Here is a 25168-nt window from a genome sequence, read left to right on the forward strand (position 1 = left end):
TCTTCCAAGCAGCCATTTGGAGGCATTGCCCTCCAGGTGCATTGTGGCTGTAGTGACCTTCAATTCATCAGGAATTGAATAAATGGTGAAATAATTCACACAATTGTCAAACCATATCTTTGGATTGGTGCCATCAAACTTGGGAAAGTGAATTTTGGGCAGGCTGTGATGGGGTAATGCTTCTTTTCTTGGCTGATCTTCATATTGTTTGTGTTGTTTAGATGTGCCAGGCCTTGAATCATGCTTGTGTTTAGCAAACACATTCTGGAAATCCAATTCTTCCTCTTCAAAGACAACAGAAATAGCCTCAAAATGATCAGATGATGCTTCATTCTGCGTTTGACGCAATGTCAAGTTAGCCACAGCTTGCCCATTAGCCTGCACTTGCTTTGCTATCATCTCTGATCCTCTTTGGTGGCTGTTAAGTCCTTTTTGATCTCCTGCTGAATCAAGCCGATATCATTCACTTGTGCAAAAAGCAGATCAAAGCTTTCCATCACCTGTTCCCAACAGCCCTTCTCATCATCTGAGGCCTTCGACATGGCATCGAGGATGAACTGCATCTACTTGTATGGTTTAGGTGGAGCCGTGATGACACAATCTGTAGTGAAAGCTGAAAGGTGGTGAAGCAATCGGTTTGGTGTACACCTCCCCGTGAACTTGCTACACCTCGTCGCCGACTACTCCTAGAAGTGAGGCACCACCAAGGGATTTTACACACCGACTGGCGCTGCAACCCGAGTGTGTGGACACTTCCCTGCTGTTGCCACCGCCTATGTTACACGGATACTTCACTGAAGCCGCGTATCGCGTATCCGATACGTATCGGATACGGATACATGTCCGATACGCCTAGGATACGTATCCTTCGAGTATCCGATTTTGTATTATTTTTGTTAAAATCGGATACGCCCACGGACACGTATCCTTCGTTCGGATATGGCCCAGCCCATTAGAAGCCCACGGAGACAGCCTCAGTCCCGCACGCCCGTAGTCACATTCAGTCCCATTCCCGCAGTCCCGCACGGAGACCTCACGGCTGCGCCCTTGCGTCGCGCTGCAACCCCGCTCGCCGGCTGCCAGCCATCGGCGACGAGGCTCCGCCTCCGCCTCTGCTCGCCGACGTCCCTACTCGCCGGCCGCCAGCCAAATCCTCCTCATCCTCCTCCCTCTCGTCCCCATCCAGCATCCAGCATCCAGCATCCACCGCCGCCGAGCGGACGGACGGACGGAGATCCGCTCGCGCCTCCGGCTCTGCTGCGGAGCGACGGACGGACGGAGATCTGCGCGTGCCTCCGGCTCTGCTGCGGAGCGGACGGACGGACGGAAGGAGATCCGCACGCGCCTGCGCGCGCCTCCGGCTCTGCTACGGAGCGGACGGACGGACGGAATGCGGAGCGGACAGACGGAGATCCGCGCGCGCCTTCGGCTCCGGCTCTGCTGCGGAGCGGACGGACGGAGATCCGCGCGTGCCTCCGGCTCTACGTCGGCTCAAGGTCAGTTCCCTCTCCTCCTCCACCGCGGCCCGGGTCTGTTAGTGAAATTGCTAGTGTACGACTGTATGCAGTTCGTATTGATAGTGTATGCAGTTCGAACTTCGTATTGATGAAGTCATGAAGTTAGTCTTATACTCTTATTGATGAAGTGTAGTTCGTGTTGCTTTGCTTTGCTTGTATGCAGTAGAGACTAGAGAGTAGATGGCGTCTGCAAATATGAGCAGTGCTAGTGTAGGATCTGTAGCCACAAACACAACTGACATCAAGGCTCCACTTTGGGATCATGTAACCATTCTGGAGAAGCCTAGAACTGGTGGAGGAAATGCTATGTGGCGCTGCAAGTACTGTCCAATGCAAAAACTGAGTAGTTACACTAGAGTTGAAGCTCATTTGTTGCAGAAGGGAGGAAAGGGAATAGGTAAATGTCCTAATGTTACATATGAAATGCTTAGTGAAATGAGGAAGGAAATTGAAAGGTGCAAGAATCTGGTGGAAAGATCCAAGTCAAGAACTGTTTCTTTGCCTATTGCTCCTTCCTCAAGCAATACTGCTGACAGCAACAAGAGGAACAAGAGGGGGCCTGTTTCTGCATTGGAAAAATCTTGGGCATTAGAAGACCGTAAGCACTTGGATGCTTTAATTAGTAGAGCAATTTATTCTAGAGGGGTATCTTTTAATTTTCTGAGAAATCCATATCTTCGAGAAGCCTTTACCTTTGCTTGCAGCCGCAACATGCAAGGTTATGTGATTCCTAGTTACAACAGAGTTAGGGAGGGGCTTCTGAAGCAAGAAAGGAGGCACATAGAGACTTTGTTGGAGAGCACAAAGAGCACATGGGCAGAGAAGGGAGTCACAATCTGCTCTGATGGTTGGTCAGATCCTCAGAGGCGACCAATCATCAATTTTGTTGCTGTTTCTGACAAGGCACCTATGTTCTTGAGGGCTGATAATTGTGAAGGACAGTACAAATCAAAAGAATACATTGCTGAGAAGTTGAAGGGTATAATTGAAGAAGTAGGTCGACATAATGTAGTGCAAATCATTACAGACAATGCTGCAAATTGCAAAGGTGCTGGTCTCATAATAGAATCTGAGTATGATAACATATTTTGGACACCATGTGTTGTGCATACCCTCAATCTTGCGCTAAAAAGTATATGTGAACCTAGAATAGGAAACAACCCCTCTGATGAAGAACTATTTGCTTGGGGGGAACTTGAATTTATGTATGATGTTAAAACTGAGGCTGCTATGATAAAGAATTTCATAATGAATCATGGCATGCGGCTTTCAATGTTCAATGAGTTCAGCCCTTTGAAGTTACTTTCTATTGCTGAAACAAGATTTGCCTCTGTTGTTTGTATGTTGAAGCGATTTGTTGAGGTAAAAATAGCCCTCCAACAAATGGTGATTAGTGACAAATGGAGTGTGTACAGAGAAGTCGGAGATGATTCTCCAACTCCAACAGCCCAAATTGTCAAGGACTTGATACTTAGTGATGTATGGTGGGACAAGGTGGACTACATTCTTAAGATTACTACTCCTATTTATGAAATGATTCGTATGACAGACACCGACACACCATGTCTTCACTTAGTTTATGAGATGTGGGATTCAATGATAGAGAAAGTGAAGAAAGTTATATATCGATATGAGGGCAAGCAAGAAGATGAGGAGTCAAGTCTGTACTCGGTTATTTATGACATATTGATTGCTAGGTGGACAAAAGGAAATAATCCACTTCATTGTTTAGCTCATTCACTTAATCCAAGGTACAAATTGCCATTCTGATTTTTCCATTGACTTGAATGATCAGTACTGATTTTTTTCATTCACTAAAATCATCATTGCCAATTGCAGATATTATAGCAAAAAGTGGATTGAAGAAGGTCCTGGCCGTGAACCACCCCACAAGGATAAAGAGGTATCAAAAAATGAGGATGGTTTGCTTCAAGAAGTTCTTTCCCATGCTAGAAGAATTGGCTAAAGTAAAAGAAGAGTACTCAAGGTTCTCTAGTAGTTCAGAAGAATTTAATGATCCTGACTCAATCTATGATAGATGGGCTGTTTCCCCTATGACTTGGTGGACAAATCATGGACAATCTGCTCCCTTATTGATGAGTTTGGCCATGAAATTGCTTAGCCAGCCAGCCTCATCTTCTTGCTGTGAAAGAAACTGGAGCACCTATAGCTTTGTCCATAGTGTCAAGAGAAATGCCTTAACTCCAGAGCGTGCTGAAGATTTGGTCTTTGTGCACTCAAATCTGAGGCATCTGTCAAGAAGAAGTGATGCATACAAGACAGGAGAGACAAGGATGTGGGATGTAGGAGGGGATTCTTTTGATTCACTTGGTGGTGTTGGCATTCTTGAAGTGGCTGATCTGTCCCTTGATGAACCTGAACTGCAAGCTGTGTCCTTTGGTCTGGATGAGCTGCCAGTTGATATTGTGGATGACAATGAAACAATTGAGGAATAGGAACTTGCTGCTGCATGAATGCCTTGCCTTCTATTAATTTTCTAAATTTGAGACTACTATATTTGAGAGTTGATGAGACTGCAAACCTTCTGTGCTGTAATAATAGTACTCTTAGAGTCTTAAGTGATTAATTGCAATGTTTTATTGTTATCACTTATCAATTTTAGAACATGCTGGCTGCTGCTGCATGAACTTGCTGGCTGCTGCTGCATGAACTTGCTGGCCGCTGCATCAATTTCAGAGTTCAGACAATAGGAACTTGCTGGCTGCTGGCCTGCTGCTGCATGAACTGCAAGGTGATGTATTGAACTACTACTGATTAGTGATTACTGAATACTCAAGTAGTCAGGTTTTAGTAATAAATTAATTGACAGTTGGTTACTTGGTTTTTCTGTGCAAATTCTGGACTTGGAGTCTTGGAGAACTCGAGAATGGACAATTGAAGAATGGAGATGCTTCCGGAGTTCCGGTCTTTGCTTTGGCTGGTAATTGCTATTGCAAGGTAATTTACTACTTTCACTCTTTCGCAATTTTAATATGCGCTATTATCTATATTTATTAAAAAACAGTAAAACGTATCCGCGTATCGGGTTTCTTAGAAAATTGCCGTATCCGCGTATCCGTATCCTTCCGATACCGATACGCGTATCCGTATCCGTGCAACTTAGGCCACCGCACAACAATCAGCGTCGCGAGACTCCAGAATTTTACATGGGAACAGTGTCCCACAACCCTTGTCCCGACTGATTGTTTGTTGAGATAAGTTGGGGAGCAGAATTAGAGGCCGCTCACCCTGGTTCTCGCCTCCTAAACCGAAGTGTTTTTTGGTGTAGTCCTCCGGTTGAGCTTGTTGACGAAGATTGAACGGATCCGAGTGGTGGTGGTGAATTGGGGCCAGTAATGGTGGATCTGGATGGTGGTGGTGGTGGATTGGGGTTGGTGGTGGGATTGGGAACGAATCTTCGAGGTAGGCAACACCGAGACCGCTGCTGACCTAGTTCCACCAAGAGTGGACCTACGGGACCTCCGATCGAACACCTTGCGGGTGTGGATGGAGATCGACCAGCCACCCAAAACTACCCGGGAAGCACTGCCAAGTGAGAGAGATCGTACCCGCGATGGTGGTGGTTGAGGGTAGGTTGACCGCGCCAAACTCAGGGAGCCGCCGTCGCCGATAACTGCCGCTGGAGGAGAGCTAATGATGCCCACCGCCCACGCCGAAGAAAGGCTGTCTCTGATACCACCTGTCACGCCCCATGGCCGCCGGCGATCGCCGTCGTCGACGTGAGGAGATCAAGAGTGATACACAAGAGATGGGAAACGGAGGAGTTATCTTCCTCTGTCCGAGTTTGTTTTCAGATATGCAATAGTTGCCGCATACTGCTTACAGCAGGTTTAATATTGGGTCTGGCCTATGGCCCACATGTAATAGAAACAAAGTATAGCATAGAATAAAATGACGTTTTCACTATGATAGAAACGTAAAGCTTCTTGATGCCTTGTTCACTCCTCTGGTTCAGGTGTCCTGACACCACCATGAGCTGTTTCAGCACTTAAATAAAAAGGCATCCCTCCTCTGTACTAGTACTGGTACTAATGTTTAAGACCCCAAAAGCACTGGCAAGGGTCAACAGATCCAGAGAGAAAGAGGCTGTTTGGCTGTGCAGCCAGGCAAGGTTGCCTGCCAGGTAGCAGCCCCCAGGCGCCTGATTTCGTCTGCTCGTGGCCAGGATCTACCATCCAAACAGGCTCGAACACAACACATACACTCTGCTATCTTCCTTTCTCTCTGTGCTTCCATTCTCCTTCTGCTTCCATGTTATTCAATCTATCAACACCAGATCGACAACCATGGTTGGGGCTTCCCAAAGATTTCTAAACCAGAATCAATCTATATGGATTGTGGCTGCTATATACTCCCTCCGTTTCAAAAAAAAATGATGTTCTAGGATTTTTCAGACAGATTAGTGGAGGTTAGAAATGTCCCTATTACCCTTAGTTTGTTGGAATTGATTCCCTTAAAAAAGGGGATGTGCCATTGTTTGCTTGCCCTGCGTGCCAGCGTGCAGCCTTCCGCTGGAGGCAACGAGTACAGGCGCGTATGTATATGTAATTTGGCGGCAACATTAATTTGTCTGCACTAATGCTCTTAGGCCCAAAATTTGAAGACCAAATTCCCCGTACACTTTTCCACTGGCGCCAATAAATTTTGCTCTGGCGGCAATAGCTTTTTCAATCCACAGCCTATAAAGCAAGTCCAAGACCCACATGTAACCTTTAATTTTGCAGCTGCTCTGGACATCAAATTCATGGCCATAGATCTGAACCAAGTCCCAGAAGATGGGGAAGGAGAACCATTACCTGATCTCAATAATGCTCCAGATCAGGCCAATGATGAAGGTCAGGAAGATGAACATACTGCAGGTAGAGTTTTACGTTTTTTTTAATCTGTGACATTACCATTACCATTACCATCCCTTTTACCGGCATCGTTGCATGACAAAGGTGATATTTAGATCTAGTGACTAAAATTTAGAAGGTGTGTCGGGAGGATGTTGCATGAGGTGTTTGGATACTAATAAAAAAAATAAATTACATAATCCGTCGGTACTCCAAGAGACGAATTTTTTAAGCCTAATTAATCCGTTATTAGCACATTTTTACTGTAGCACTACGTTGTCAAATCATGGCCTAATTAGGCTTAAAAAAATCGTCTCGCAAATTAGTCTCAAACTATACAATTAGTTTTGTAATTAGTCTATATTTAATACTTCATGCATGTGTCCAAACATTCGATGGGACAACGACTAAAATTTAGGAGGAGCAACCAAACACCACCTAAATCATATTGCATCCCATCTACCAGGTGTACAGAACGCTGACCAAGATGGACAGCCACCTGTCAATCAATCTGAACATCATTTCGACCTCAATCGGCGTGTTCGGATGGTTCACCGCACCGTGAATTTCGGATGGTTTCGGATGATTCAATAGTGTTCTGTGAGAGACAATAAGCTAAAACAAGCTAAAAGTAGTATAGCCGAACACCCCGAATATTAATGCATTCCAGGAAGATGTACCTGCTCATGATGAACACGAAGGCATCAATCCAGGTAAGTCCAGTATGCAACCCCTGTGTACTCACCAAGAGTGTACCTTGACCTAGTTATATTACTGCTCATCCAAATAACTCACCAATAGTATTTGTTCCTCAGACTTGGAGGACTATGGGGTGTATGCTAATGGTATTGATGATATACACTTCGATCTTGATGAGTCCTCTGACTCGGATGACGAAGATTATGAGGTTGATGTCTAGTCAATGCGTCATAATTATTTGAAAGCGAACGAACGGCAACAGATATATGAAGTTTAATGTTAGCAGCCACCACTTGGATGTCCAGTTAATGCGTCATAATTATTTGAGCTAAGCAAGCGTGCGAAATTACCTAAGAGCATCTCCAAGAGTTTGCTATCTCAACTTGGCATTCATATAATTTTGGCAAAACAAGAAAAAATAGACTCCAACAGTTTGGTAAAACAACTTGACATCAATAGCAACTTGGCAAATCTTCCCTCCGCGCGCGCAAATATACGCGCGCGTATACGGCTTGGCATCCAGGGCTCTTCGTTTCTTAGCGGGGCTCTTCGTTCGCTTAGCGGGCCTCTTCGTTTTGTTAACGAGTTTTTTTATTTTACCAAGTCAAAAATGCCAAACTCTTAGAGATGGATTGTTTTTTTACTTGACATATAATTTTGGGAGTTGGCAAATCACAAGATTTATCAAGTAAAATTTGACAAACACTTAGAGATGCTCTAAGCAAGCCACCACTTGGGTGGCTACAAAGTTTAATGTTAGCAGGCAGGTTGGGGGCGGCAGTGGGCTCCACCGAGGTGCCGAGCTCGGCAGCCATGGCGCCCAGGCAGAGCCAAGGAGCCCGTGCATCCTGCTGTGTGGGGGTTCGGACTCCGGCAGTGACTTCCCCAACCTCACAGTAAGTGCTCTTATTTTTTGGTTCTTCATGCTTAGTTCATCTAGTCTGTAACTCTATACTCAAAGCTACATACCTGAGTGCTCTTGATGTGCAGGTCCTTGTGTTAGGTCTTGTTTAGATTGCAAGTTTTTTCACTCTCTTTCCATCACATCAAATTTTTGGACACATGCATGGAGTATTAAATGTAGATAAAAAATAACTAATTACACAATTTGATTGTAAATTACGAGACAAATCTTTTGAGCCTAGTTAGGCCATGATTGAACAATAATTGTCAAATACAAACGAAAGTGCTGCAGTGCCAAATACTGATTCCTAACATCAATCTAAACAAGGCCTTAAAGTTTTAGCCAAGGTCAGTATTTTTTATGAGTAGCACTAAAGAAGGAATGAGTTGGCACATCTCTCTTAGCCCAACATATTATTGAGCACCTGATTGTTGTGCTCAGAGGTCTTCTCCATGGAAGGTGCTTTGTGTTCTTGGTAGAGGGAAAATGAAATATTCTTTGATGTGCCTGTGAACCCCACCTTAATCTTGATGATGTTTAGCTCGAATCTTAGGCTTATTTTCCTCGGACACTGACTCCTTCCCCTGTAGGTCTTGATTGCTTCAAATGTGCTTTCTGATTTGCTTGCAAGCACTTGGGATCTTTGGTGACTTCCTCTCCTGGCCAGCCCCCTTCCTCCTCGCCCCTTGTCGCTCTCCATGGTGATCAGGTCACCATACTGTGCTGGTGTGTGATGTTGGTGCTTTCTGAAGCAAGGAGTGGATGAGTTGTTTTTCTAGAGGTCTCAGTCTTGAGTGGACAGCAAGAACCAGATGACTACTCTTGGATGGAGGCAAGGCTCCTTTCACCTTTACTAAACCCTTTTTCTAAGTATCTTCCTCCATCCCTCCTATGATATTTTAATCCCAGTCATGGCAAGGAACCTCACTGTGTGCCATTGAGCTGCTAATACTGGATTGGATTACTCCAATCTAGAAGGAATGACTACACCTCATGTGTACTAACTAGGTAATCTGTAGCCATAGTGTTATATGTACTAGTGTACTTATAATGTAAAAGAAATGGTGGTCTGAATCTTTTTGTGGAGTGAACTTAGTCTTCTAGTGTGTCTAAACACCATCAAAATTTAATAATTGATTTATATATTTTTAATATCAATGTGCACTAAATTGTCCAACTTGTTGTAATTAATATCAATGTGCACTAATAGCGACAAGTTAGGTGAGAGCTGACATGAGCATGTAACTACTACCCTGTTTATTTAGACTTTCTTTCTTTGCATTGTTAATAATCAACTGGTCCTTCCGTCACCATCCGATGAATCACCAAACATTGCCGACTACTAGTGAGTAGTCAACGAGGAACCACGAGAAGCAACAAGGCTGTTCTCGTATGAATAGATATATATATATGATAATAATATAAGATACACCATATATAGGTAGTTAAGTAGTTACCATGAATAACAATATTTCTCATTAACTCAAAAAACAAATTACAAATCGAAATTACTAGTGTCCGGACATCCGGATGCAAATAAATACCGGACGCTGTGTTAACCCACCTCCATGATTAGAAAATTATCTCCGCCCGCACACTTACCACGTCGCGCATGCACCCGGCCTTCTTTTCCATCATGTTCCATGGGCTCGCCTCGTTCAGCTACGGTGGAGCACAACTGTGCATCAACCTACAACCTCATGTTGCACTGCCCAAACATGGTAGAGAATAGAAAGAAGAGGGATATGGTTGCAACATTAAAACAAGTTGCTGCAACATCTTGAATCATCTTATAAAACAACTTGAGAAGACCTGCTGCGACATTAAAAACAGTTGTTGCAACATCTTGAATCATTTTATAAAACAACTAGAGAAAACCTACAACAACACAATAGAGAATGTTTCAAAAAAAAAACTAGGTCACTTGTTCCATCAAAAGACATACAACTGCAACATTGAAAAACACATGTCTATCCCCATCTCGATCTCGACCAAAACAAACTTAGCAAAGGCCAAAGAAAAGTCATTTCAACAAGACCAACTTATTGTTGGGACCTATGTCTATAATTACCGCAATATCCCAAAAAATGCATCTAGAACAGAAACATATTAAAATCTGCTTATTATGCGGTGCAACATCCCGAATGAGTATATGCAATGGCTCCAAAAAGATCAATGCAACATAAAAAAAATTAAATGTTGCAACATCACAAGAATGAAGGATCCACTAAAACTGAAACAGATCTTGACGATGAGGAGCTCTGCCCTGGCCACACTCCCATCACCCTCCGGTCACCGTCACACCACTGTCTAACTCTTGCTCCTTGCCCACAAACGTGTCAGAGCCTCATGCTCTTCCAACGTAGCAATAGAGATCCATCCAATAGTAGGAGGGAGGAGGGGCTAATCTCGAAATCAGAAGGGCACGGGGCTCGCCCTGTGGGCTGGAGCTCGTCGGCACCGGCGCTGCCCATGTCCCTGTCTCACAACGCTCACTTCTAGGCTTCACCACATTGTAAGGTCGAGATGGCGGACTAGAGGGGGGGTGAATAGTCTTTTCTAAAATTAATCGCGTTGACTAACCGAAACAAGTGCGGAATTAAGACGATCGGTCTAGCCAAGACTACACCCATCTATCTATGTTCTCTAGCACCTTCCAAAGATACTAATCAAGCAAAAAAGGTGCCGGGCTAGCTAGAGCTCACATAACCAATTCTAGGAGCAAGGTCACACAAACCTATGCCACTAGTACTTTAAGCAACAAGGGAGCTCCTACACATGCTAGTAAGTAAAAGCACAAAGCCAACTAAGCTCACTAGCAATGCTCAATAACAAGGCAACCAATGCCAAATTAGAGAGCGCAATTACTTAGCTACACAAACTAAGCAATGTGACTAACAAGGTTACACAAACTAAATTAGCCACGCAAGGGAGCTACTTCTATGCTACACAAGCAAGAAGGTAACTAGTAAGCTACACAAGCTAACTAATTACAAAGGCAACAACACAAGCTTAATGTATATGAAAATAATCACAAGCTTGTGTAACGAGGATGCAAACCTACGGGAAGGACAAGATTGACACGATGATTCTTCTCCCGAGGTTCACGTGTTTGCCAACACGCTAATCCCCGTTGTGTCGACCACTCACTTGGTGGTTCGGCGGCTAATTGGCATCACCCGCCAAGCCCGCACGTCGGGCGCCGCAAGAACCTACCCCGAAGGTGAGGGTAGCTCAATGACATGCTTTACTAAAGTTGCTCTTTGTGACTCCCACGGGACGAGCACAATGCCCCTCACAAGCTCTTCTCTGGAGCGCCGCACAAACTTCTTGCGGGCTTCGACGGAGACCACCACCAAGCCGTCTAGGAGGTGGCAACCTCCAAGAGTAACAAGCACCACCGGCTTGCAACTCGATCACCTAGTGCCACTCGATGCAACCTCATGATACAATCGCACTAGAATCGCTCACTCACACAATCGGATGATCACTATTAAGTATGTGTGAGATGGAGGGCTCCCAAGCACTACTACACAAGCCACCAAGGCTCTAGTGTGCTCTTCTTGCGGCCCAAGGCTGACCATGGCTTCTATTTATAACCCCACGAACAAATAGAGTTGTTACCCCTTCACTGGGCGTTTTTCGGGTCGACCGGACGCAGCACCGGACGCTGCACCGGATGCACCGATCACGAATACCAGACATGTCTGGTCGCTATATCGGATATGTCCGATAGCTGTCTGACTGCCACATGTCCTACCATTGCCTCCAATGGCTCTCTGACAAGACGACCCGACGTGTAACACCGAAACGACCGGACGCTCAGCCGCTGTGTCCGGTCGAGTCCAGTAAGCCTCCAGGGCCGACCGAACGTGACTGTTAGAAGCTGACCGGACGCTCAGCCTCAGCGTCTAGTCGAGTATAGTAAGCACCCACTGACGACCGAACGCTGTCAGCGTCCGATCGACTGCTCTGTCAAACACTGCTTTTTCTGATTCACACCAGACGTGTCCGGTGTGGCGACCGGACACGTCTGGTCGCTGAGTACGTCGCCAAATACCAGACGTGTCCAGTCACCATACCGAACGCGTTCGATCACTCTATAACTAGCGCGACTAACTCGTTTTCAACTCTATCTTCTTCACCCTTGCTCAAATGTGCCAACCACCAAGTGTATCACCTTATGCACATGTGTTAGCATATTTTCACAAACATTTTCAAGGGTGTTAGCCACTCAACTTGCCACGCCACTCGATCCTAGCGACGATGCAAAGTTAGATCACTCGAGTGGCACTAGATGACCGATATGCAAACAAGTTTGCCCCTCTTGATAGTATGGCCATCTATCCTAAACCCGGTCATAAACTTCTCTACACACCTATGACCGGTGAAATGAAATGCCCTAGGTTATACCTTTGCCTTGCGCATTCCATTCCATCTCCTCCAATGTCGATGCAACACATGCACCAACACGATCAACAATGATATGATCCACTTCATATCATCATGTGATCATATTGGTTCATCGATCTTGACTTCACTTGCTTTTCACCGTTGCCTTCGTCCATCGGCGCCAAGTCTTGCTCAAGCTTCACCGCCACGCGGTCCATTGCTCCAAAGCCTCCGACTTGCCCTTCAAGCTTGCAACTGGTCCATCAAGCCAAGTCTTGTCTTGATCTTCTCCACCTTGATCACATGACTCAATGTCATGTCTCATGTGCAATGAGCTCCTTCATCTTCACATGTGTGAGCTTTGCAACATCTCCAAGCCATTTTCACCTTCATGGCATATGTTGCTCACACACATGTACCTGTGGACTAATTACCTGTGTATCTCACATAAACACAATTAGTCCACCTAGGTTGTCACTCAGTTACCAAAACCACACAAGGACCTTTCAATCTCTCCCTTTTTGGTAATTGATGACAACTCTACAAAGATATGGAAATTAAGCTCTTTTGGATTCATGTTGCTTGCCCAACCAATTTTACCATGTGAAAATGATTTTGGACAAATACCACAAACCCGAGATGGTAGTGTTAGCCCCCCCTACATATGTGCTAGAGTGTTTGATTTGAAACTCGCACATATGCATAGATTAAAATTGTGGGAGAGTAATTACTACCAGATGATGCTATGGTGTATAAAGTAAACCTTTGAAGCGTGTTACCAATCGGAGTTGCACCTTGAAGTTCATCCTTAGCACCATGGTTAGCTAGATATCACTTGGCAATAAAAACACTAGATACCTTGTGAGATCAACATTAAAAGCAAGGTACTATCATTACTTGAAAAGCATACCAAGTGTCTAGCTATCATCCTATGCATGCTAGTTATCAAATCATCATTCAAGTTCTACAACTAGCATACACCACACAAGCATGCATATTGAATTTGAAAACTTATGCAATGCAAGCAAGCACATGAATATGCACATATCAAATGCAATCAATCAAAGTTCATGAACTTGCTCCCCCTTCTTGTGTGCTTCTCTTGTCCAAGAATTTTGATCCATCTCTTTTCTTCAATACTGCTCCCTCTTTGTCCATGTCCATGTCCAACCTCTACTTCTTCTTTGAGCTTTTATATCTTATCTCTCCCCCTTGTACAATCTCAATCTCAAAGCTTTCATATCTTTGTACAATCTCTCCCCCTTTGTCATCAATTTTCATAAAAGGTGAGCTTCTCATTGATGCAAAGGTATACGTTTGGGGTAGATGGTTGAGGCTTGAATCTTGCATTTTTTATGGACATCACTTGATTGTTGGAATGACACCACTTGTAGATACCACTTGTAACTTGTACTATTTGTATCTTGTGTAGGGCTTCTTGAGATACCACACATAGAATCTTTGATCTTGATACCAATTTGTGTGACACCTCCCCCTATGTGATAGCATGGGTCATCCATTTGATACACTTGAGCTCTTGTAGGTGAGGGATGCATTCTTCATTTGATGATCACTTAAAGTTGAGGATCACTTGTGGAACCATCGTCTTGCATGATTGACACTATGTATAGATACCACTTGTATGAAGTGAATACCATTTGAAAGAATCTTCTAGTATGGAACCACTTGTTTGATTTATCAATAAAGACCATTTCTTTGAACATTTACTATCTTCATGAGTACCACTTATAGGATATCACTTGTGAGTTGATCTAGTCATCATTTGTAGATTCTTGATAAAATACTTGAGTCTAGATACCATTTGAAATATACAAACTAGATATCCATTTGCATTGTTGTCTTATGCTTGTACTCTTATCACTATCATGAGCTTCTATAATTGACTTGAACTAAATTGATTTGCTAAAGCTTCCAAGTCTGGTTTGAACCAATGACAAGCTTCTTCACACCTCTTGCAAGGGTTATCTTGCCAATGTTGTACTTATCACTTGTTAGCAATCCAAATTAAGTCAAGTACTTGGGTTCACTAGCTCATGAACAAATTCATGTACTAACCACTAAATCAAGTAATCATTCAAACAATAGTGGTAGGCTATGAATTTAAACATTTCATTTGTTATGCATGATCCTATGAAGCATGTACTATATGCACTAACCGCATACTAGTAAGGGATGAAATAATTATGCACATTACAATGATATTTTTGCTATGTTGGAGTAGAGGATAGTCACATAGATTCCAATTCATTACTCCAATAGCAATGTGAAGTCCAATTATAAGCTTGGTAAAGACCAATAGATATCATGTTGAATTCCATTCTTCACCCATATGAAATGAATACTACTTGTGATCAAGTGCACTTTCTAGTTGTGGTTGACTTGCTTTATCTTTTGATCTTTGCTTGCATGAGAGTATCAATTTGAGAATACCACTTGAAATATCATGATTAGCTCTCTTTTGGGTGTTGCTTGCTTTTCTTGATCAACCCTTTTGATTGCTTCAACTAAGCATCTCAAATGTTCCTCGGATCACCACTTCCATGTTAGCCTTCCAAGTACCACACTTGGTTCACCTACACATAGGTGGTAAGCCCCTACACTAGGGAGAAGTGACCTCTCTCCAAGAATCATTCTTGATACTCACTTGAAATGACTTGATTGATTGATCCAAGTGATGGACTTAACTTGATGAGTAACCTTGATTCCTTCTTTAAGTCCTTTTCTTTCTTCTTGTTTAAGTTCTTTTCTTTCTACCAAATGATTTCCAATAGTCACTAGAACTTAACCTTCAACTTCATCTTGAGTTTGATCTTGATCTTCCAATTTGAGTACCAAATATATGCAAAGTACACTCCACAATCAAATGGCCTTGTACTCTTTGCTTGTCATGCTTTTTAGATCATCTCAAAACCAAACTTAGGTACCTCAAACACTTGTAAACATGTTTCTAACTTGAGGACCTTTCAATTAAAGTGACTCTAGATCAATCCAATATTTGTCACTTTTCTGACAGATTTTGTACCCTTCAAAGAAATAAGCATATCTCCCAAAGTACAAATCCAAATATCACTAAATTTGGTGTAGGTGTGCAATACTAAGTTATATAGCGGCTGTAAAAATTTGAGCTCCATTTGACTTCTAGATTGCTGCTATATTTCAATTCTTCCACCACTGCTACATGCTGAAAACTGCTGCACTATAGCTGACAAGATCCACTCCAAAACTGAAGCATTTCTTATCCAATTCTCATGAAAATTTTACAGCATCTTATACCATAAGTCTAGAGCATGTACACCAAATTTTTATGTCAATCCAATAAGTTTTGATCAGTCAAACATGGCTAAGATCACAGCTAGCTCAGATTCTCAATTATAGGACAGATTTCAACAATTGAGCTATACTTCATCAAATATGAATCAAACTTGAAACTAACTTGTTTGAATACTTCTATAAGACATATATCCATTCAAACCACTTACTAAAAGTCATCTTATGAATTTATTCAACACAAATCAATCCAAACTTGACTACTAATCAATTATCCATTCAATCATCTCATAGCAAGCAACATTGCATATTTATCTAATTCAATCAACTCATATGCACCCAAATGAAATGATCAACAAGAGATATACCTTGGTTAGCTCATGATCATCCAACTAGCAAGCTTCAACTCAATTATTTGCAAGTCATCAAATATATCCAATGAATCACCAACAACTTGAAATTTACACTTGTATGTTGTAGCACATTTGGACTTCATTCAATTTGTCATGGCATTGGGATAATGATCATCACTTAGCAATACTTGGCTCAACTACATGATCAACAAGATGAATATCATTTGAACCAAGCCTCCAATGCCGATGGTACCTACAATCAATCATCCACTTTTTGATGGTACCCAAACAAGTTTGGGTCCTCTCAAGTTAGGAGCAACATACTTAGGCAACGCCTTAGTATGAGTAGCGGGATGCTTTGCAATAGCAACCATAGAGGTACCATTACCATCCTTTCTAAGCACATTATTATCAACAATTGAAATAGGCTTAGAAATATCACCTAGGGGACATGAATGTGCCATGTGTCCCATTTCCCGGCATGAGTAGCACTTTCTCTTTGCTTGAGCCTTCTCTTCCTTGCTCATGTGGTGCTTCTCATTGCCTTGCCTCTCATGAATTGCTTGAGCCTTCTTCGCAAGCTTGGTAGGACACTTAGAGGCAAAGTGTCCCATATTTCCACACTTGAAGCACTTGATGTGAGCATAATCTTTCTTCTCATCTTCATTCTTGCTCATCATCTTGGCATCTTGAGTTTGCATTGGATGCCTTGCCTTTCCACCCCTTCTTGTTTTCTTCTTCTTTATCATCAAATCACCACCATCTTCATGGTTGATCTTGATTTGCTCTTGAGGTGTCTTCTCTTGCTCAACTTGTGGCTTTGATTGAGGCTTCACTTGTTGCTTCACCAATTGCTTGGTTGGACACATTGAGGTAAGATGACCCCAAGTGCGGCACTTGAAGCACTTCACATGCCTTAGCCTCTCTTCTTCTTTCTTCAACTTGAGCTTTTCTTCATCGGGGCAACCATTTGCAAGATGTCCCACTTCATGGCACTTGAAGCACATGAAATGAGAGAGCTTCTCTTGTTCTTGCTTCTTCATCTCTCTTTCATTTCTTCTCTTTCCCCATCTTTTGCCCTTAATCTTGCTCTTGTTGAAGCCAATGCCACTTATGTCATTGCGGCTTTCTTGATGATTGACTTTGCTAGTCTTGAAGCCAACTCCACTCTTGTCACCAAAGTTTCTTTAAGTCTTCAACATATGCTCAAAGGTGACTTGAGAGTTGTAGCACCTCTCTAACTTGTTGCTCAATTTCTTCACTTGTTCATTTAGCTCATTGTTCTCCTTCAAAAGGTTAGTCTCACAAGACATAGAAGTAGAACAAGCATCTAATTGTGAAGAGCATGGCATATCTAATAAATCATCAGAAGAGGTGGATACATGCTTTTTGCCTACATCACAAGGGTTAGCAACATTTTGCAATTTATCATTTGATCCATGTGATGAGCTCTCATTATTTTTAAGTTTCTTTGTAAACATTTTAATGAGAGAAGCATGTTGTTCTAATAAATCATCATAAGATGCAAGTAGTGTCTCATGATTCAATTTAAGCTCATCATGTGAAGATTTATAAGCATCAAGTAATTTCTTATGTTCTTCACAAGAATTCTTTAGAAATGAGTTTTCATTTTCTAATTTCATTGTTTTAGCTTTCTCATTTTCTAAAGACATGGTCATGCTAGCAAGTCTACTAACAAGCTCATCATATGAATCAACATGATCAACCACATTATCATTTGATACCTTGGTGTCACCTTGTGACATGAAGCAATGTGGTGATGTAGTTGGAGAGCTTGTAGTAGCATTTTCATCATGGCTTGAGCATGAACCATCATCACCATCAAGTGTGCATGGGGTAGCATCATCACTTGCAACACTTGTGGCATCATCATCAACCTTGTCAAGTGAACTTGTAGTAGATCGATCATCATCATCATCACTTGACCATGAGGTGGAGCAATCTTCCACAATCACCAAATTGTGGTTATGCTCAACACACTCATGCACCTCCTTCTTGGGCTCATCCTCCTTCTTGAATTTGCCATCATCCCATGTGGAAGAATCACTGAAGGTTTCCTTGATGGACTCCCATATCTCATGAGCGGTTCCCTTGATGTTTACTTGTTTCATCAAATCAAAGCTTAAAGCATCCATTAGAAAACAACAAGCATGTGCATCAAATTCATAGAGAACTCTTTGAGCTTTGGTGAAATTTCTATGGTCCAAGACATGGGTGAGACCATTTGTGACAACCCACCAAAATTTTAGTCCCTTTGCACAAAAATGATCAAGCATGTGATTTTTCCAAAGTGCAAAGTTTGTGCCATAAAAAATGTGCGCCTCACAAACATCTAGCCCATTAGACGCCATCCTCTCAGGTCGGTGAAGACCACAAATGAGAGACTGGGCTCTGATACCACTTGTAAGGTCGAGATGGCGGACTAGAGGGGGGTGAATAGTCATTTCTAAAATTAATCGCGTCGACTAACTGAAACAAGTGCGGAATTAAGACGATCGGTCTAGTCAAGACTACACCCCTCTATCTATGTTCTCTAGCACATTCCAAAGATACTAATCAAGCAAAAAAAGTGCCGGGCTAGCCAGAGCTCACCTAACCAATTCTAGGAGCAAGGTCACACAAACCTATGCCACTAGTACTTTAAGCAACAAGGGAGCTCCTACACATGCTAGTAAGCAAAAGCACAAAGCCAACTAAGCTCACTAGCAATGCTCAATAATAAGGCAACCAATGCCAAATTAGAGAGCGCAATTACTTAGCTACACAAACTAAGCAATGTGACTAACAAGGTTACACAAACTAAATTAGCCACGCAAGTGAGCTACTTCTATGCTACACAAGTAAGAAGGTAACTAGTAAGCTACACAAGCTAACTAATTACAAGGGCAACAACACAAGCTTAATGTATATGAAAATAATCACAAGCTTGTGTAATGAGGATGCAAACCAACGGGAAGGACAAGGTTGACACGATGATTTTTCTCCTGAGGTTCACGTGTTTGCCAACACGCTAGTCCCCATTGTGTCGACCGCTCACTTGGTGGTTCGGCGGCTAATTGGCATTACCCGCCAAGCCCGCACGTCGAGCGCCCCAAGAACCTACCCCGAAGGTGAGGGTAGCTCAATGACATGCTTTACTAAAGTTGCTCTTCGTGACTCTCGCGGGACGAGCACAATGCCCCTCACAAGCTCTTCTCTGGAGCGCCGCACAAACTTCTTGTGGGCTTCGACGGAGACCACCACCAAGCCATCTAGGAGGTGGCAACCTCCAAGAGTAACAAGTACCACCGGCTTGCAACTCGATCATCTAGTGCCACTCGATGCAACCTCACGATGCAATCGCAGTAGAATCGCTCACTCACACAATCGGATGATCACTATCAAGTATGTGTGAGATGGAGGGCTCCCAAGTACTACTACACAAGCCACCAAGGCTCTAGTGTGCTCTCCTTGCGGCCCAAGGCTGACCATGGCTTCTATTTATAACCCCACGAACAAATAGAGTTGTTACCCCTTCACTGGGCATTTTTCGGGTCGACCGGACGCAGCACCGGACGCTGCACCGGACGCACCAATCGCGAATACCGGACGTGTCCGGTCGCGATACCGGACATGTCCGGTAGCTGTCTGACTGCCACGTGTCCTACCGTTGCCTCCAACGGTTCTCTGACAAGACGACCGGACGCGCAGCACCGAAACGACCGGACGCTCAGCCGCTGTGTCCGGTCGAGTCCAGTAAGCCTCCAGGGCCAACCAGACACGACTATTAGAAGCTGACCGGACGCTGAGCCTCAGCGTCCGATCGAGTACAGTAAGCACCCACTGACGACTGGACGTGTTCGGTCACACCGGACCGGACGCTGCCAACGTTTGATCGACTGCTCTGCCGAACACTGCTTTTTCTGATTCACACCGGACGCGTCCGGTGTGGCGACCGGACGCGTCCGGTGTGGCGACCGGACGCGTCTGGTCGCTGAGTACATCGCCAAATACCGGACGTGTCCGGTCACCGTATCGGACGTGTCCGGTCACTCTATAACCAGTGCGACTAACTCGTTTTCAACTCTATCTTCTTCACCCTTGCTCAAATGTGCCAACCACCAAGTGTATCACCTTGTGCACATGTGTTAGCATATTTTCACAAACATTTTCAAGGGTATTAGCCACTCAACTTGCCATGACACTTGATCCTAGCGACGATGCAAAGTTAGATCACTCGAGTAGCACTAGATTACCGATATGCAAACAAGTTTGCCCCTCTTGATAGTACGGCCATCTATCCTAAACCTGGTCATAAACTTCTCTACACACCTATGACCGGTGAAATGAAATACCCTAGGTTATACCTTTGCCTTGCGCATTCTATTCCATCTCCTCCAATGTCGATGCAACACATGCACCAATACGATCAACAATGATATGATCCACTTCATATCATCATGTGATCATATTGGTTCATCGATCTTGACTTCACTTGCTTTTCACCGTTGTCTTCGTCCATCGGCACCAAGTCTTGCTCAAGCTTCACTGCCACGCGGTCCATTGCTCCAAAGCCTCCGACTTGCCCTTCAAGCTTGCAACCGGTCCATCAAGCCAAGTCCTGTCTTGATCTTCTCCACCTTGATCACATGACTCAATGTCATGTCTCATGTGCAATGAGCTCCTTCATCTTCACATGTATGAGCTTTGCAACATCTCCAAGCCATTTTCACCTTCATGGCATATGTTGCTCACACACATGTACTTGTGGACTAATTACCTGTGTATCTCACATAAACACAATTAGTCCACCTAGGTTGTCACTCAATTACTAAAACCACACAAGGACCTTTCACACATGAGGAATCACTTCGTCTTGAAATGGCAAGCATGGCCGAGCTCGTTGTGCCATCCGTTTGGCTTAGTCTAAGAGGAGAACGAGGAAGATGTGAAGGGAGAGAGGTGTTCTAGGTGCAAATAGTAAAAACTGGAAGCAGAAGATAAGATAGAAAATATGAGACTGAGCCTTGAGTAAGTCGATTAGAATGAATGATTGTGTGGTAGGGAGAGGAACGTGAGGCTGCCTTAGGCGTCCCATATTATACGGGAGCAATTCCGATTACGAATCAACATATAGATGTGTGTCACGTAATGAATTATTTGGCCTACAAGCTGGTTCCAACGATCTGAACATGATATGCCATTGCATCGATCACATGACGAAGTTTTGCAGCGCCCCGACGAAGGCGTCGACGTGCTCCTCCCTGACGCACAGCGCCAACACGTTGGCCCCGTCCTTCCCACCACACGGCACGCACGCGACGCAGTTGGGCACCGCTGTCAGTTCCACGTGGCACATCACCCTCGCCGGCGTCCCGCCGCCCATGTCCGCCGCGTCGAAACCGAGGTTCCGCCAGCTCGACACGTAGAACGCGTTGTACCCGAACAACACGTCAGCGAGCTGCTCTATCATCGTCTCCGTAGGCGCAGAATAATAATCTGCTTGCCGGTGCAGGCCACCGCCTTCTTCTCCGTTGGCGACGTTGTCGTCGTTCTTGATGAACTGGCCTGGTATCCCCTGCTTGGCGCGCTTGATGAGCTTCACGACGTCCTTGATGTCGCCGTTTGCTACCTCGCCGCTCCGTGGCACGGTCACCGCCGACGTGACGCAGTTGCCGAAGTAGCCGTCCCTGGCGCCGACGTGCTTGCGAACGTTGGCTGCAAAGACGAGCGGCGCAGGGGCGTCGGTGTCGGACATGACCACGCGGGTGCGGCACTGCCACAACACGGCTACCACCGCCTCGTACACGGTGCATGGCTCGTCGTCGCGGTGCCCGGCGGCCGCGAACTCGGATCTGATACGGTCGACGAGTTTCCATGGAACCGTGATGTCCTGGTAGACCAACCCCTGTGGTTGGAGCGTGACCATCATCTTCTCAATGAAGGTGACCAGCGGCGGCAGCTCCGGGAGCGAGTCGTCGCCGCAGCTGACAGGGAGCACGGATGGCTGAGGGAGCCCCCGTGCGAGGTCGCCGACGGCCTGTAGGAACTGCGCCATCCCCGTGCCGTCAGCAAGGGCATGGTTCCACGTGGTCCCGACGACGTACCCGCCGCAGGAGAACTCCGTCACCTGCACCAGCAGCAACGGGTCCGACTGGCGGCAGCTTTCCTCGGGGTAGACGACGGCGAGCTCCCTCAGCAGCTCAGAGAAAGGCGGGTCAAAGAGCTTGACGTCCTCCAGGGAGCAGTGGACCGACGCGGAGACGAATAGTACGCCCTCGCCGGTGCAAGATATGCGGAGCTCGCCGTCATCGGCCCCCACGACAGCACGGCCGGCGACGGGGAAGTAGTGGACCAGAGCACGCGACAAGGCACTCCGCACGGTCTCCGCTGGCTCGTGGATCACGTGGTCGAACACAAGGAACGAGGTGAACGGGGAGAATGCGAGCGCCTTGTCGAAGGACGAGAGTTTAATGTGCTCCACCGTTGGCGTCGCCGGCGAGGTCGCCGGTCCAACGACCACCGGCGAGGATTTGGTAACGACGGTGCTCATTAGCCCCAACATATATACAGTAGTATTAGCTTTGTAGTGCTATATACTAGTAGTTGGTATAAATATAGTCCTTCTTCCTGCCTTCCTCACGCATCTCCGCCGCTCTTCGCAATGTTTTTTTTTTAAAGGACGGTAAAAGCTTTACCGCGATTTCTATTAGACGAAGAAAGAAAAAAAAGACAAATGTCTGTCTAGTTTTTTGAGCCGAAACTGGGTCAAAAATCATATAAATCAGGAGAGTGCACCACTCATCCTAGCAACTTTGGTACAACAACTAAACAACTATCACAACTCACCCCATTACTTCATCCAATTTGATCAAAATGATCCAACTAATTAAACAACTCAACTATCAACTAACAACTATCGCAATGTTGGACAGAACCTTTCAAAATTGACAGCTTCCGGACACTTTTGTTAAGTCTCCCTATCCTCTAGAATGTGCATGACATCATTTAATTTCGCGTTTTTTCTATTATACTCTACAATGGCCGTCCTTGCACAGTTAGAGAGCCCGTTCAGCTGGCTGGTTGCCGGCTAGCTGACTGACCAGTCCACTCACGAAATCACTGTTCACGTCCTGCCAAAACAGTATTTTTCTCTCACAACAATCAGTCGGAACAATATTTTTCAGTCCTGCCGAACAGGCCAAGAGATTATTGCCACTAATGAGTAGGTGTGGATTAGGTCCACTAGTATTTGGTCAATTGTTGCTCTGGCACTGGTGCAACACTCCCATACAGGTAAGGATATGTTTAGATACAAGAGTTAATTGCTAACTAACTAAAAATTAGCTAAAATTAGTCTTAGGCCCTGTTTGGCAAAGATCTAAGTGCTTTAGATCCACAAAAACAGTTTTACATCTGATTCTTTTATCTAAACATCTTCACTCTATAGATTCAGATCTGTCAAAACTGCAAATCTGGAGCCGGATCTACGGATTTCCTAGAGCAACACAAGGGTTGCTCCAAAAACTCATGGAGTTGCTCAAATCATGCACCTGCCACTGTTTACACAGAAGAAAATAACTATTCGCAGGTTCTATTACATTCCTCACCCATATCCCACCGCGTAGAGCTTGCGGCTGCTGCATGCATGCTACCCCCACCACGGTCGTGCTAGCGGCCGGCGTGCCCTTCCCCTAGCATCGCTCTCCGCGGCGTCCACCCCTACCACAAGGAACGAGGTGAACGGGGAGAATGCAAGAGCCTTGTCGAAGGACGAGAGTTTAATGCTCTACCATCGGCGTCGCTGGTCCAATAACCACGGGCGAGGATTTGGTAACGATGGTGCTCATTTGCCCCGTCGACATCTCCCTCTCTCTCTCTCTCTCTCTCTATATATATATATATATATATATATATATATATATATATATATATATATATATATATATATATATATATATATATATATATATGTGTGTGTGTGTGTGTGTGTGTGTGTGTGTGTGTGTGTGTGTGCGCGCGCGCGCGCTTAGTAACAGCATCCCCCGCTGCTCTCTTTTTTAAGAAAAAGGAATTTTATTGGTCTCTGCGAGAGTTTTGTCCATTACCAATTCTTATTAAAAATCTAGCCTCTTGCTGCTTTTAAGCTCTCAACAAGCGAAACCAAACAAAGAGAAAATTGATTAAACGCTAAGCGCTAAGTGAAAGGATCTAAACAATGCCTAGAGGGGTGATGAATAGGCGTATCTAAAAATTTCTGCGTAATCTCAAAGTCAAATGTCAGTAACAGTTGGAAGTCCTGATAGTTTGGCCCGGAACTTCCGGTAGCTGGAAGTTCCAACACAAACAACCGGGAGTTCCGGCACCTACGAAAAATTCACTACAAGTGTTAAAATGAACTTTGAGTGTGAGATATCTTACAACCCCACTTCCAAGTGGTTAGGTAGACACGTAGGATCACTCCGTTGACCCCAAAATGCTCCCACTCCGTAGATTGAGTCCAAACCCTAAGAAGAGATTTGGGGAGGAAAAGAAACCAACAAGAACAAATATGATAGCACAAATCTCAGCAACAACAAGCACGCGGTACACAAGAATTTATCCTGAGGTTCGACAACCCCACAAAGGCGCTCCTACGTCCTCATTGTTGAGGTGACTACAAAGGTCGGAGTCTCTTCCATCTCCTTGCCTCTCTCAAAGCAACCACAAAGGTCACTCGAGCTTTCCACTAAGAAATCAAGGGTAATACAAACTTTCTAAGGATTTTCCACAAGATGGAAGCTCTTGGACGATGCCTAGCTGGCTAGAAACAAAGCTCTAAGAGTAATAGATGCAAATCGAACCGTCTTGACGAAAAATCAAGTGCTCAAGCTTGCCAAAGTGATTCTCTCACTTAATCTACTCTCCTTTCACTCAAAACCCTAGGGGAATCAAAGATTGGAGCAAAGGGGAGAGGAGAGGGGTGCCTTGAAAGCTTAGGAGCTATTTTAGATGAAGGTTGGTGAGCAATAAATGAGTGGGTAATGGTTAGAAGAGACGAGAGAGCTATTTATACTCATAGGCAAAATCTAACCATTCAGATCTGTGTTAGAAGTTCCGACACAGATCATTGGAACTTCCAGCTCTACTACGAACACTATTCATGGCGCAGTCAACTGG

At 44.5% G+C, this 25168-nt stretch overlaps 1 protein-coding gene, 1 long non-coding RNA gene and 1 pseudogene across 4 annotated transcripts; 2 read left to right on the forward strand and 1 right to left on the reverse strand.

Moving 5' to 3' along the window:
- The first annotated feature begins 1490 nt into the window (after window positions 1–1490).
- LOC136498341 (putative transcriptional regulator tpeD) lies at window positions 1491–4020 on the forward strand (annotated as a pseudogene).
- A 1569-nt stretch (window positions 4021–5589) lies between these two features.
- Window positions 5590–9072, forward strand: LOC136498300 (uncharacterized). 3 transcript variants are annotated; one of them, XR_010769562.1, is made up of 4 exons: window positions 5590–6397; window positions 6840–7086; window positions 7189–7968; window positions 8567–9072. It is a non-coding gene; the product is annotated as an uncharacterized lncRNA (long non-coding RNA). The 3 variants fall into 3 exon arrangements; XR_010769561.1 differs by having other exon boundaries at window positions 5591–5721; window positions 6263–6397; window positions 6840–7968; XR_010769560.1 differs by having other exon boundaries at window positions 6840–7968.
- Window positions 9073–21094: 12022 nt separating this feature from the next.
- LOC136497572 (acyl transferase 15-like) lies at window positions 21095–22716 on the reverse strand. Its single transcript, XM_066493409.1, has one exon. The coding sequence runs from the start codon at window positions 22572–22574 to the stop codon at window positions 21222–21224; it is 1353 nt and encodes a 450-aa protein (XP_066349506.1). The 5' UTR covers window positions 22575–22716; the 3' UTR covers window positions 21095–21221.
- Between the last annotated feature and the right edge of the window lie 2452 nt (window positions 22717–25168).

This window comes from Miscanthus floridulus, chromosome 12 (genome assembly GCF_019320115.1).
Source record: "Miscanthus floridulus cultivar M001 chromosome 12, ASM1932011v1, whole genome shotgun sequence".
Lineage (NCBI taxonomy): Eukaryota > Viridiplantae > Streptophyta > Magnoliopsida > Poales > Poaceae > Miscanthus > Miscanthus floridulus.